General features: G+C 44.5%; 1 protein-coding gene across 1 annotated transcript; it reads left to right on the top strand.

Annotated features, from left to right (window-relative positions):
- The first annotated feature begins 1,097 nt into the window (after positions 1 to 1,097).
- RBM24 (RNA binding motif protein 24) lies at positions 1,098 to 11,240 on the top strand. The gene is made up of 4 exons (XM_069957976.1): positions 1,098 to 1,611; positions 3,799 to 3,922; positions 4,011 to 4,065; positions 9,184 to 11,240. The coding sequence occupies exons 1-4, from the start codon at positions 1,444 to 1,446 to the stop codon at positions 9,521 to 9,523; spliced, it is 687 nt and encodes a 228-aa protein (XP_069814077.1). The 5' UTR covers positions 1,098 to 1,443; the 3' UTR covers positions 9,524 to 11,240.
- The last annotated feature ends 2,606 nt before the right edge of the window (positions 11,241 to 13,846 follow it).

Here is a 13,846-nt window from a genome sequence, read left to right as displayed (position 1 = left end):
ACTGGCCTCAGGCCCCCCACTGGAAGGCATTTTTACCTGAGTTGTGATGACGTCACGCTTGTCCCGGCTGATGGACTGGCTGAGCGGCCAGTTCATCAGCCAGATCGTGACGTGTCAGCGCTGGAAAGCCTGGCAGGGGTCCTGAGGCCAGTAAGTTTGTACTCCTGATCATAATCCCCGCTGCCCCTGCCAGATTTTAAAATTTGGCCGTACCTCTCCTTTATAAATATCCTGCAATTATAGTACAGTAGTGCACCAGCTCCTCAGTCATCCTTTACAATCCCCCCCCCCCCCCCCCGCCCCCCGGGGAAGACTCACCAGTGCTAAACTCACTGCGTAAAACCGTGGGGGTGGGGGAGACACTAGAGGCGCACAGGAGGAGACCGGGTACCAGCGGGAGGGGGGGGGGGTACGCAAGCGGCATGGGATGGGATGAAACAGCAGCACCTGCCAGCCACAGATCGGATACTGAGCAAAGTTTGAATTCTGAAAGTAACTTCTGGGTAATTTTAGTTTGAATATCAAAGTGTTTGAATATGAAAGTGTTCAAAAACTGAGGTACCACTATGTGTGTGTGTGTGTGTATATATATATATGTCCTGGCATTGCTGTGGCAGAGGCCACCGGTGGAGCCCGGGAATGAATCCCTCAGGTGGCCAAGGCCTCAGGCTCTCCTGCCCGCCGCTGTATACTGCACAGGAATTGCAGAATGTTGACACAGGGAGATGAGCGGGACGCCCCCTTACGGCAGGTCAGGTGAAAACTGGAAGACATTTCCCGTTGTCATGCTGAGGTACTTATCCAATCCAGTAGTCAGTGTGTGCAGTGTGTACAGTGCCCTGTGCACAGTATGTGAGACTATGAGTGCACTGGGACGATGGTTCTGTAAGGCGCATCACGTGTGCGGGGGACAGGCCCATTGCAATCTGTATTGTATGCGCTGGCTGTATGTGTGGGGGTCCCGGAGTCAGCACACCCGCTGCGGGTAACCAGAGCTCCCCCGGAGACAAAGCCGCGGGTGCAGGGCGCACATATCCAGCTGTTGTGAGCAGCAGCTGCCGCCCGGGATACAAGCAGCAGGTGCACGGGCAGCCAATGGGGAGCGGCCGGACAGCCTGGCCCCGCCCACCCCCGGGAGGAGCTCCCAGCCCGGCCGGTTGCTCTTAATGCAAAGCAAACAGGGAGCGGGGTAGTCAGTGTGTGCGAGCAGGGCCGGCGGCTGCGGAGCGGCAGAGAAGAGTGCGGGAGCCCGGCTATCTACCTCACACAGCACAGCCGCCACACTGCTGACAACGAGGGGAACTGCCACAGCGGGAAGCGGCGGCGGAGCAGGAGTTCACCGGTCACCTGTCCGCCGTGCATGAGTTTCGGCGTCTCCGCTGAGAGAGGTGTGTGCGGACGCGGAGCGGGCACGGGAAGGCGGCAGCAGCAGCAGCCCACAAGATGCACACCACGCAGAAAGACACCACGTACACCAAGATCTTCGTCGGGGGGCTTCCCTACCACACCACGGACTCCAGTCTCAGGAAGTACTTTGAGGTGTTCGGGGACATCGAGGAGGCGGTGGTCATCACGGACAGGCAGACCGGCAAGTCCCGGGGCTACGGCTTTGTAAGTGTTGTGGTGTGCCCGGGCCCGAGCTCCCCCGTAGGCAGCGCTACCTGCGGGCACAGCAGGTGCAGCAGAGCTGGGGAGAGCCCCGGGGCAAACAGCCGAGACACCCGGGCTCCCACCCACCCGGCTCTGCTACATGGCGGCAGGAGGAGAAGCACCTGTGCACAGCCCTGCCCACCTGCCATGCCAGCCTCCTGTCTCATGCCCTGCCTGCTCTACAAACACCGGGCTGGCTGACAATATGCCCTGTGCCCCCTGTATACAGACCCTGCTGCAGCCAGTGTGTGTGATCCCTGCCCAGGTGCCCTGTGCTCCCTGCAGCAGCCAGCATGTGATCCCTGCCCAGGTGCCCTGTGCTCCCTGCAGCAGCCAGCATGTGATCCCTGCCCAGGTGCCCTGTGCTCCCTGCAGCAGCCAGCATGTGATCCCTGCCCAGGTGCCCTGTGCTCCCTGCAGCAGCCAGCATGTGATCCCTGCCCAGGTGCCCTGTGCTCCCTGCAGCAGCCAGCATGTGATCCCTGCCCAGGTGCCCTGTGCTCCCTGCAGCAGCCAGCATGTGATCCCTGCCCAGGTGCCCTGTGCTCCCTGCAGCAGCCAGCATGTGATCCCTGCCCAGGTGCCCTGTGCTCCCTGCAGCAGCCAGCATGTGATCCCTGCCCAGGTGCCCTGTGCTCCCTGCAGCAGCCAGCATGTGATCCCTGCCCAGGTGCCCTGTGCTCCCTGCAGCAGCCAGCATGTGATCCCTGCCCAGGTGCCCTGTGCTCCCTGCAGCAGCCAGCATGTGATCCCTGCCCAGGTGCCCTGTGCTCCCTGCAGCAGCCAGTGTGTGTGATCCCTGCCCAGGTGCCCTGTGCTCCCTGCAGCAGCCAGCATGTGATCCCTGCCCAGGTACCCTGTGCTCCCTGCAGCAGCCAGCATGTGATCCCTGCCCAGGTGCCCTGTGCTCCCTGCAGCAGCCAGCATGTGATCCCTGCCCAGGTGCCCTGTGCTCCCTGCAGCAGCCAGCATGTGATCCCTGCCCAGGTGCCCTGTGCTCCCTGCAGCAGCCAGCATGTGATCCCTGCCCAGGTGCCATGTGATCCCAGCTGCAGCCTCCTGTACGCAGACCCTGCTGCAGCCAGTGTGTGTGATGCCTGCCCAGCTGTGCCCAGGTGCCATGTGATCCCTGCTGCAGCCAGTGTGTGTGTGTGATCCCTGCCCAGCTGTGCCCAGGTGCCATGTAATCCCTGCCTGGGTGCCCCTCCTGAGTACTGCTACTACTATAGGTGATCCAGCCCAGGGCTATGTGCATTGCTGTACTTAAACTGCAAATTTGTAGCCGATATTTCCAGTGAACTTTAAGGGTGCGTTCACACGTACAGGATCTGCAGCAGATTTGATGGTGCAGATTTCAAGCAAATCAATTTAGGGCCATGAAATCTGCTGCAGATTCAAATCTGCACCATCAAATCTGCTGCAGATCCTGTACGTGTGAACATAGCCTTCCTTTTGCCCTTGAGGATGATTTTTTTTTTTTTTTTTTTTCCCCCCCGGCAGATTTTTTTCTTTTATATAAACATACATATAAGTACACAAACACTAACTATTAGGGGGATTTCTGATCAGTGTCTCCCACTGACACCTACTAAAGCCTTTGGTGGTAACCACCATTTCAGAAGACTGCTGATTGTTGATAGGTGGGCTGACAGTGGTCTGAGGCCAACAAGTGGATGGGTACAAACAAGGGTCACACTTGTGGCTGAGAGAAGGGGTGACAATTGTGTTTGCATTGTCTTTCTGTGGCATTACTATGAACATTAGTCATTCTTGGGTGAGGGGTATATATTGTGATCACGTAGGCACTGTATATGGGGGATATATAGGGCACTATGGGACTGGTCCATAACTAGATTACTTCACTTTTGGCGGTGTTCCACAAGCCCCCGTAGGCCAGCTTCACACACTTTGCCTTTTCCATATAACATGCCTGTCTCTTGTATAAATCTGTCTCCTTTTTACTGTACACTTAAAAAGAACAAACCCTGATACTAGTGAGATGTGGGCAAACAGAATGTGTTATATTGCCCCATAAACATCACTGAATACATATGCTAAACGTAAGCACAGGTTTCTGCTGGGACACTGTAGGGGGCCATGCTGCGTACCCATTTATATACTAATACTGTCCTCTTGTCTTTGTTCCAGGTAACAATGGCTGACAGAGCTGCAGCAGAAAGAGCCTGTAAAGACCCCAATCCCATCATTGATGGAAGAAAAGCCAATGTGAATCTGGCATACCTGGGAGCCAAGCCCCGGATAATGCAGCCAGGTCTGACTACATCTGGTGTTTACAGTCTGTGGACAGTAGCTTTACTAGGTGTTATGCTAATGTGTTTTGTTTTTTTTTCTTTCATCAGGTTTTGCATTTGGGGTCCAGCAGATTCACCCAGCACTTATACAAAGGCCTTTTGGGTAAGTGTAGCATGAGAACACATGGTATGATCTATAGAGTTTGTGTAAGTCACTTGACATGTAGCATAATCTGCAGCTTCTAGGTACCATAGTTCAGTCTGCAGCCCACGTCCTATCCGTACCCTTCAGCTCTCTACCATTGCTGTATATTATCAGCTTACACCAAAAAGAGAGCGCTTCTGTAATGTACCATGTAAGTCTCTACTGTAACGTTTCCATTTTTTTTTTTTTTTTTTTTTTCAATAGATAACACTCTTTAAGGGTCTCCTGCAAGACTAAAATATTCCATTTCCATGGCCCCCAGTATCTCTTAATAGCTAGCTTATTTTTCACTTTCCAGTGGAGGGGCAGCTGTTGGACCCTTGTATACAGCAATCATGTGCAGTGTTGCTCAATGTTATCTATCTCTTTCTAATCTGACAGGGGTCGTATACAGTTAAGATAACTGATGGCAAGGATTTGATGATAAGAGATGGAATAGTTCTGTTTGGAATTAATCTGTGTTACCAGTAGACTCAGAAAACAAGCTAAATGGTGATTAAAGATGCATGTATGTTGGTTGGTTGGTTTTATTTTCTTTTTGTTTAGTGTATATTTTTTAGCTCCTAGATTTGTGTGCCGTTTACATTACAGCGATGAAGTGGTTTTCACAGCTAAACTGTGTGTTTTTATTTTTACTATTTTTATTTTTTATTTTATTACATTTTTTTTTTTTTTAAGTCCTAGTGAACACTGCGTTGTTTGGGGTTGGGAGGGAGCCTTGACTTGTGTTTATTTTGTTGAGGAGTGTTGACTTTGCTATGGGGAGCAAAGGGCCCTTCTTAGCTCTTGCTACAAAGTTACAGCTTGTTACTCCTTTTTAACCATACATTGTGGTGGTTTGATATATTCTTTTTGCTGTGACTTTTTCCTTTGAACATTTCAGCTTGCATGCTCCACACGTTTCTTTTTGTTTGGTTCTCTGATTAACCATGTGTTCTATTGGGCTTTCTAATGTCCCTTTTTTTTTCTTTTTTCCCTTAAGTTTCCATAGCTGTAAATATATACTTTTTTTTTTTTTTTTTTTACAAGGGATCCAAACCATTCTACTAATCTACAATTCCTTGCAAAGTAGCGCTTTTTCTAAACTCTATGATGTCCCATAGCTGGTATATCATACCTATTTTATATGGTACTTTTATTAGTGTGGGCATTATTGATTTGACTGATTCTGTGTTAAAGTTGTTGTCCAAGAATTGGTTTTAACTGGTGGTTGTGCCAACTGAACGTTCTGTCAAAACTCAGACTATAAGGCTCCGTTCCCACTGAGCAAAGCTAGCGGAATTCCGCGACAGAATTGTCCGCCGCGGAATGCCGTTAGCCTCCCGCTCATAATGGGAGTCTATGGGAGGCGCGCGCTCCTGCCCTGTCCGCGCTGAAGAATGAACATGTTCATTCTTCAGCGCGGACAGAGCAGCAGCGCGCGCCTCCCATAGACTCCCATTATGAGCGGGAGGCTAACGGCATTCCGCGGCGGACAATTCCGTCGCGGAATTCCGCTAGCTTTGCTCAGTGGGAACGGGGCCTTAGGATTAAAGAAGCATTGTGTTGGCATAGGACTGCAACTTTAACCAGCTGCTTGTGATATTTTACAGTTTTACACCATATTCCTCCTTATTCTGTTGTGTAATTAAATACACACTGGAGTAGTGTCATGTACACAGGTTCTGGAGAGCTTTGAGTATATGGAGATATCTGAAGACTTAGATACTGTTTGTTTTTTCCTCCGCTGCAAACTACCATTGTTGTAATTTGGGCTATGCTACCCAGTGTCTATGTCTAAAAGCTGCTTCAACATTGTAATAGTTGACATGTGACATGCTTTTATGTACTCCATCATTAACACAAGTACATAAATTTGTTTGGCTTTTGTTGATACAGTTGGTTTACATTCACATGTTTAATTTAGCCCTGATCCTCTCCCACCTTTATATTTCTATCTAGCTCACAAGCTTGACCTTGTCATGATGGGTCAATGTTCATTTTGGCCATATAAAGACATTGTACACTGCTTGTTCCTTCTCATATGTCACTTCCAAAATAGCCTTAAGCAGCCTATCCTGTCAATCACTAAGAATGGAACAAGAGTTTAGTGAAGTATGTAGGACGTGACAACCCCCCCCCCCCCCCCCCCAAAGTGCCTATTGTTAAGATAACATTATCAAACTTACTTGCTGAGAAGATGTGTGGGTTAGCAATTCTGATTCTCAGATACATTAATGCTTGGGCTATGGCAACACTAGCTTTGTTTGCCAGCCTGACTTGCAGTATACAATGTCTGTGCTATTACCTCATTGAGTTAATATTTACATAAAGGAAATCCCTGACTAAACTGTGTTATTGACTCAGATCATCATAAACATGGCAACAGTCTGCTAGGGTTGGAGGTCTATAAATGACATGGTATTGCTTTTTGAGAGAGGTTCTTATTATAGCATCTAAAAAAAAAAAAAAAATTAAAATGAGATGTAGAAATAAGTCACATGTTGATGACAAGACATTGTCAATATAAGGCATTCCACTAGCTCATTCCATGCAACATGATCCCAGTCCTGAGATCATGAACTTCATGTAGATGTGGTGTTTCCACATGTTTCTGACCAATAACATTGACTAAAATAAACTGCCCGTACGTATGTATATAATGTATTTTTCACCTCGTTAAAATAAGTCTTGTACTTGGAATGTTATCTGATCAGACATTAGCTGACCATGGGTTTTGCTGTGCGCTTGCATCTTATTGTTCAGTAGCACTATTTGAAGCTACGGTACAGTTGGAGATAGAAATGAGGTTGTATACATATATTTTTTTTTTCTCTGTATTGTAGGCAGGACGTTTCCTTTCTGTATACTTGCATACATTGACTCAACCCCTTTCGTCCTATTAATGCTAAGTTTCTCCTTGAGGGGAACATCCTAAAGATATATGGAAGTTTCCTGGCCATTCATGCACCACTGTGACCTGTGGAAAGAAAGGATATGCAAAGCAACTCTCGCACCTTTTCAAGGTAGTCTTCCCTTTGAAGGGGTACTTTGGGAAACTCGCAGCATGGCCACTCATGGTCACCTGCTGGTCTCCTGTATCTCCCGGTTTCTGTCTCATCTCAACGTCACAGGAATTGCCTGAGGTGACTGCAGAGGTTTCCCGCCTCAGTCACTGGCTGAGTGGGCATTCCTGAGCGCAGCTGTGGTGTCACAGGACCAAGAGGTACAGGAGACCAGCAGGGGGGTGCATGGATGACCTCCCTCAAGTTTGCCTGGAGTACCTCTTTAAGGTCTGTCTCACTCCAACTAGGAGTCTTAAAACATGACTAGGATGTTATGCCAAGCCAGAGATTAAAGTGAGAGGTGCTTTGCATATCCTTCCTTAAATTTTAATAGTAAAGTATATATTAGGTCTAGCTCACTGATCTACAATAACATGTCACCCACTCAAATTTGTTTTTCAATATGATGGACATTATGCTGTAAAAATGCCTTAAAGTGGTGTTAGCCAAGGTGTGGCTCTGCAGCTGTTGCAAAACTACAACTACCATCATGCATAGACAGTCTTCAACTGTTGAAACCACTGGAGAACCACAGCGTGGCGAACACTGCCTTAACGTTAATATGTCAGCTGCAATCCAAGTTCCAAACTGCTAACACTGTTAGGTCAAGAATACACCTGGTTCCTTTCATATCGGTTTGTGCTTGCAAAATGAAGAGAAAAATGTATTCACGAGTGCAAAATGTGAGAGGTGTTCCCAAGCCCCTGAAGTGCAAAGGGCTATGTCTCCTTGCTCCCTCTCCAATTACTATCCCTCCTCACTTGAAGCTGAGCCTTGACAGTCAATAAAACAGTGACAGCATGGGAGGAGAACAAAGAGGAATTCCAGCCTGCAGCTCTTCAGGGGCTTAGGAAAGCCTCTTTGACACCTTGCACTGGAGCAATAAGGTGTTTTTATATGTTTTGGAAGCACAGACTGTTATATGAAAGGTATCATGTCTCCTTACCCCAACTGCTTTTTCACAGTGTCAGCAGTTTGGAACCGGAATTGCAGCTTATGGGTTCACTTTAAGGGCAGTATTCCATAAACTGTTATGGTGTTATGTAGAGGCAGGGTTCAGTCTACCTTTTTTGAAAAGTTTCTATGGTTTGAATGTAAATTATTATATTTCATTACTGTTTGCTCACTTTTTCCCTCACTTTCTCTGAGCTTGAAGGCTTAGTAGTTATTAGGAATATGTAGGGCATCTCCTTATGGTAAAATACACTATACCTGGCATGGAAAGGGAGCCATCTCCATATGTGTTGCATTATCAGCCAGATCTTTTAAGTTATCAATGCATTGAACTACATGGGTGTTTTTGTCTAACCCCTAGGTTTCTTTAGATCCCCTCACAAATACTTTTTCTTATATGTCTGACTGAGAAGTAAAGCAGCTGACTCCAAAGTGGAAGTTTAGTTGACGGGTATTTAAACCGATTTGACTTTACCTCCTTGTAACAGTGTGATGCACACATTTGAGATCTCATGCTATGGAGTGTGGCATAGCATCTGAAAAGCTTCAACACTACAACATTGGACAAGTTTTCTGCACTGTTTTGAACGTGTGACTCTGCTGTGTATTCCACCACTTCTTCTTTTGTCGCCTGCATATGTTTTTTTAAAAGATATTTTAAAGGGTGACTAAGGTTGCAGAGATTAATGTGTGCCGAGTCTGCAGAGTACTTGTAGGGTTGCCATGATATGCATATAATAAAGTGAATTTTAATTCTTGACATCATAAAACAACAAAACTTTATGATGTGAAAACAACCATTTTTTTTCTAAATTTTTCTGAATAATTTGAATGCTATTGAAATATAAGGTTTGAGAATTAGAACTTGTGATTTAAATACAATTTTCCCATTTTCATGTACCATATTTGCTAGTCATCTACAGTATCAACTTATCTCTATTGTGGCAACCCTATGCACATAATAACCACTAAATTTTGACTTTGGATAATTCATGAACACAGTGGGCAAAGTTACAGGTTTACAGTCTTTGTTGCTCTTCCTTTACTAACTGTCATTTATATATTCTAATTTTTATAGGATTCCAGCACATTATGTATACCCACATGCATTTGTGCAACCAGGAGTTGTAATCCCACATGTCCAACCCACAGCTGCTGCTGCATCTACAAGTCCATATATCGACTACACTGGAGCTGCCTACGCCCAGTACTCTGCTGCTGCCGCCGCCGCTGCTGCCGCCTATGATCAATACCCATATGCTGCTTCACCAGCTGCAACTGGATACGTCACCACTGCAGGTTACGGTTATGCAGTTCAGCAGCCGCTCACTGCTGCAGCCCCGGGAACTGCTGCTGCAGCTGCAGCCGCTTTTGGTCAGTACCAGCCACAACAGCTGCAGGCTGACCGCATGCAGTAGCACTTAGACTTTTGAAGTTCTCCTCTTTCCTTTCTTGTTTTCTGCCTTCCAGTTTCTATAGATGAGACCATATCAAATTAGGCTGAATGGCTTTAAGGAGAAACTAACTGCTTTTGGACAGAGAAAATTATTCCAACTTCTATGTAGTAGGCATCTAGGTTGCGTTAGAAGAAGAAAGGTGTGTTTCGAGCATATTTAGAAACTCCCTTCAGTTTAGTTTTTTTTTTTTTTTCCCCCTTGAAAAATCACAATCCATAAACTAAACAGAATTGATTTTTACATCAGGGAAAGAAACTGCCTTTTACTAATTTGAAAGAGAACCTTATTTTTTTTTTCCTCTTTTACAATGCATTAAACCAGGGAAATATCAAACAGCAATATGTAGCCTGTACAAAGTAAAACGTTCAAAGCACAAGCTGTAATGTATTCTCACACTGACCCAATGCATTGTGCATCGGTGAGAGACGTGCAGTTAGCAGCGACATGTTGGAGGCACATGGCCTACTGGTCACATGATGGATAGGCACCAAAGCTATTTTCTCAACTGTCCTCTATATAAGTGGAACTATGGAGCAAGTGATGTGGAATTAACGGGTGCAACAGCTGTACAGACAATCAATAACACAGACCGTTCTGGAGAGAACACATCACTTGTGCTTATTTGATGAGCTTGTCACATTCTAATCCCTCTCCCCATCCTGTTTCGCTTTTGGGAAACTCTTAACTGCTGGTGTCAGCTATTCTGATTCTGAAATAGGATCAGCCCCTTACTACCACAGTCTTCTATTTTATTACACCTATTCATAGCTTGTGAATGACAACAGGAAGATACTTGCAAAGGTTAACCCTTTTAAGAACTTTTTTTTTTTTTTTGATTATGCAAAGAAAACACAGGTTCCCTTATGGATGGTAAGGGACCACTTAAAGTATTTAAGTAAAAAAAAAAGTATTTATCAGTGAGTTTGTACAACCTTCACAGTTCTTTAAGGGTTAATTCTAATGATTTGTATTGTGCCTTAACTGTAATGTTTATTGAAAGAAAACTATTTATTTATTTTGAAAGTTTTACTATGGTGCGCTCTAAAGAAAGGAACTTTAGATGCGTCAAAGAAATTATGTATTCATCTCATGGTATAAATTATTTAAGTAAGTTTAGATGTAGTAAATATTAATCTATTCAACTGAAATGTTGACTTGGATTTATTTAATTCTGAATGTGCACTGTGTAATACTATTCCTACTTTAACACTTTAGGATTTTACATGACAGTAGTAGACCTTGCTCTTCTTCTTTTTTTTTTTTTTTTTTTTTTTCCCCCCCCTTTCTCTAAATGAAGACCTCTTGAAGCAGTATATTATACATTTCATTTGTATGTAGGAGATCTATTTTTTTTTTTTCTCTTTACTAGAAAAAATGCTGCTTTATATGAAGACTTGTAAAACTGCAATACTTGGCAATTTTTATTCTCAACCTAAACATGAATATTTTACACTGTAATGGGTTTTTATACTTGAACAATTTCTTACAAGGGAAGAAAAGACAGCATCATTTTTATGGACATTTGTCTAAATGTCACTGGATTTCTTTTTAAGTATTCAGAATACTAGCCAGTGTTACGTAATTGTAGACAAGAATCTTCAAGCATATTATTTATTCATTGTTACTTTATAACAGTTAAGACCTATTAATTTCACTTGTATTAAATACAATAAAATTATCTTATTGCATTGTTGTTTCTTGATGCACATCTGGTATGTTGAGGCTCCTTTGTGGACACAGACTTTGTGCAACAGCTACTTGTTGTACTGTCCATGTAGCTTATGCACACAGCAGTGTCCCATGTGAACATATACAGTGCTTCATAGGCTGCACTACAGGGTCTCAATTTGTGGTATTTTTGTATGGATCTGGACAAACTACACAGACCTAAAAAAATGAAAAAATTGCGCTGTTTTTGTGACCTGAATAACAAATATGGTATGTGTTGAAGACATAGAAAAAATGGTAGAATTTCATTTCTGCATGATAATACCACTTAACAGTGGAAATGCTGTGTCCAAACGTTATCCTGTATATGGAGTTTACAGTCCTCATTAGAGATGAGCGAATTTACACTAGGAGCCAAATGCTTCATTCCTATTTGCATCCTGCTCATCAGGCTGTGTGCTTTGAAGTCTGCGCTGCTCCTCCCCTGGGAGCTGGGAAAAACTGGGTCTAGTATTGGGAAACAGGGAGAAGTTTCCCAGGACTGGATCCATCTTTTCCTAGCACCCGGGAGGAGCGGTGCAGAATGCAGATATGTACAAAGTGCTTCGCTCCTAGTGTAAATTTGCTAATCTCTAGTCCTGACTAAAGGTGATATTACACGGGCCGATGGGGGCCCGATAATACCTGTAAACGAGCAGCGATCTGCTAGATCGTCGCTCGTTTACTGGACCTATTACCCAGCCCGATAATCGTTAAACAAGGGCTGCAGGGACATCGTTGCCCTTGCTTAACTATATACAACACCTATCCACGTTCCAGGGCTGCTGCTGCGGTAGTCTTCTCCACGGGTCTCCACGGGTCTCGCGCGCTCTAACTTCAGAGTGGCCTGTCAGCTGACAGGCCACTCTGACGCTAAAGCGCGCAGGACCCGGGGAGAAGACCTGGAACGCGGATAGGTAATGTATATTGTCAGTCGCCGGCTGCGCACCGCTATTACACGTAGCGGTGCGCGGTCGGCGCCCGACGAAAATAGGTCCAAACCTATATTCATTTATTACATGGAGCGATAATCGACTTAATCGGGCTGATTATCGTTCCGTGTAATAGTACCCTAAGACTGTGCTTAGTAGCGTGTAGGGTATGTGGTTTTTTTTCACGTTATCTTGCAGTTTTGGTGGTCATATCTCAGCTGTAATACTAAAAATGTACTTGTTTTGTACCCCAGAAATATAACTTATGTGGACTTGGGTAGAAAACAAAGGCTGTTGCCTACAGTAAAATTCCTGGTGCATTATTAGTTTATGGTATTTGATCAGTTGTGATATACACAATAGAATATAGAAAAACTCTGCTTTCTTATGATTTATGGCTACAAATGTAGGTATGGTTGTATGATGGGGTAAAGGAAGTTCCTATTTGTGCAGATTGGAAGTAAACAAAATCTTGGACAGATGATACTTTAAGTGACATTCATCATGGTCACTGTTCTGCTCCTGTAATGTGCTAATGTTTCATTATCACCGAGGTTACAAGATACAATTTCACTTTGGCGCCTCTCCATATACTGTACTGAGAACATTCTATTCCTACTTGTCAGCCAGCAATGACACTGCCCCTGTTCTGTGGTCTTATTTTGTTAGAACTATATTTGTACTTGCTGAAGGGGAAAAGAAAGAACTGCTTGTCATTTAGGGTCTCAGCAATGCTATAGCAGAATATCTGACAGCCTTTTCAGGGTTAGATGAGCTGTGGCTTCATCCTGTCCTGTGATTCTTGTATTTGTCAGAGTGCCATTTTCCAATGGCAGGGCAGCACCTTAATGGCTGATATTTAATGAATGAACTGTGGAGCAACCAGCATTGTTCATGGATAACAGAATATTGTGGCTTCAGGGGAAAAAAAAAAAAAATCTTAAAAGCTTTTCTTTGTCAAAGACATTGCAGCTTCACAAAATATCATCTGATGTTTCTGTACATTCCTGCCAGCACTCTTCTATACTTAATGTGAACATTACTGGATGTGCAGGCCTGTGCAAATAGAAGCTGTAGGCCTCCTGCACACAAGCATGTGTGTAGCTCCCATAGGTATGTGCATGATAACTCATCTGAAACACATTTTGTAAAGATGGAGTATACCATCATATTCCGATACAAAGGGTGTATAAATGCATTAACACTGCATGAACCCCTCGTGAAAGTAAATGACAAGTTGGCTTTAAGTGCATTTATATTCAATGTCACACTTACATGTAAAATATGGCTGGTTAAAAATGTTGTGAATACTTCCCCTTGCCAGAAAAAATGCTGTACTGTGTGTGCCCCTTCAACGGTTATATAGCAGTTGATAAGATGGGACATCCCTTTTTAACACAAGTTTGGACTCATTACGAAATCCAACAATATTTGGTGGGGGTCCAACAATATAATATGCAGTACTTTGTATGGCCACTTCAAATTGTAAAGTATATGCAAGTGGAAGTCAGTGTAAACATTAAAAGGACTGCAACTCTTTAAAGCAGCTGACCCCACGAGGAGGAAAAAACGAAAGCGCAAAAATGAAAACTGGCTTTGTCCCCTAAGGGCTCGTTCACACAGAGAAAAAGCAGCTGAATTTCTG

This window comes from Dendropsophus ebraccatus, chromosome 2 (assembly GCF_027789765.1).
Source record: "Dendropsophus ebraccatus isolate aDenEbr1 chromosome 2, aDenEbr1.pat, whole genome shotgun sequence".
Taxonomy (NCBI): domain Eukaryota; kingdom Metazoa; phylum Chordata; class Amphibia; order Anura; family Hylidae; genus Dendropsophus; species Dendropsophus ebraccatus.
Note: the sequence above shows the minus strand (reverse complement) of the source record. Positions and strands in the feature narration are given on the sequence as shown.

Excerpts from the sequence above, each read along its gene's own strand:
- RBM24 (XM_069957976.1), top strand. The coding sequence starts at position 1,444 with ATGCACACCACGCAGAAAGACACCACGTACACCAAGATCTTCGTCGGG. Across the intron at positions 3,923-4,010 it reads GCCCCGGATAATGCAGCCAG|GTTTTGCATTTGGGGTCCAG; the intron begins GTCTGACTACAT and ends TTCTTTCATCAG. Across the intron at positions 4,066-9,183 it reads CTTATACAAAGGCCTTTTGG|GATTCCAGCACATTATGTAT; the intron begins GTAAGTGTAGCA and ends TAATTTTTATAG.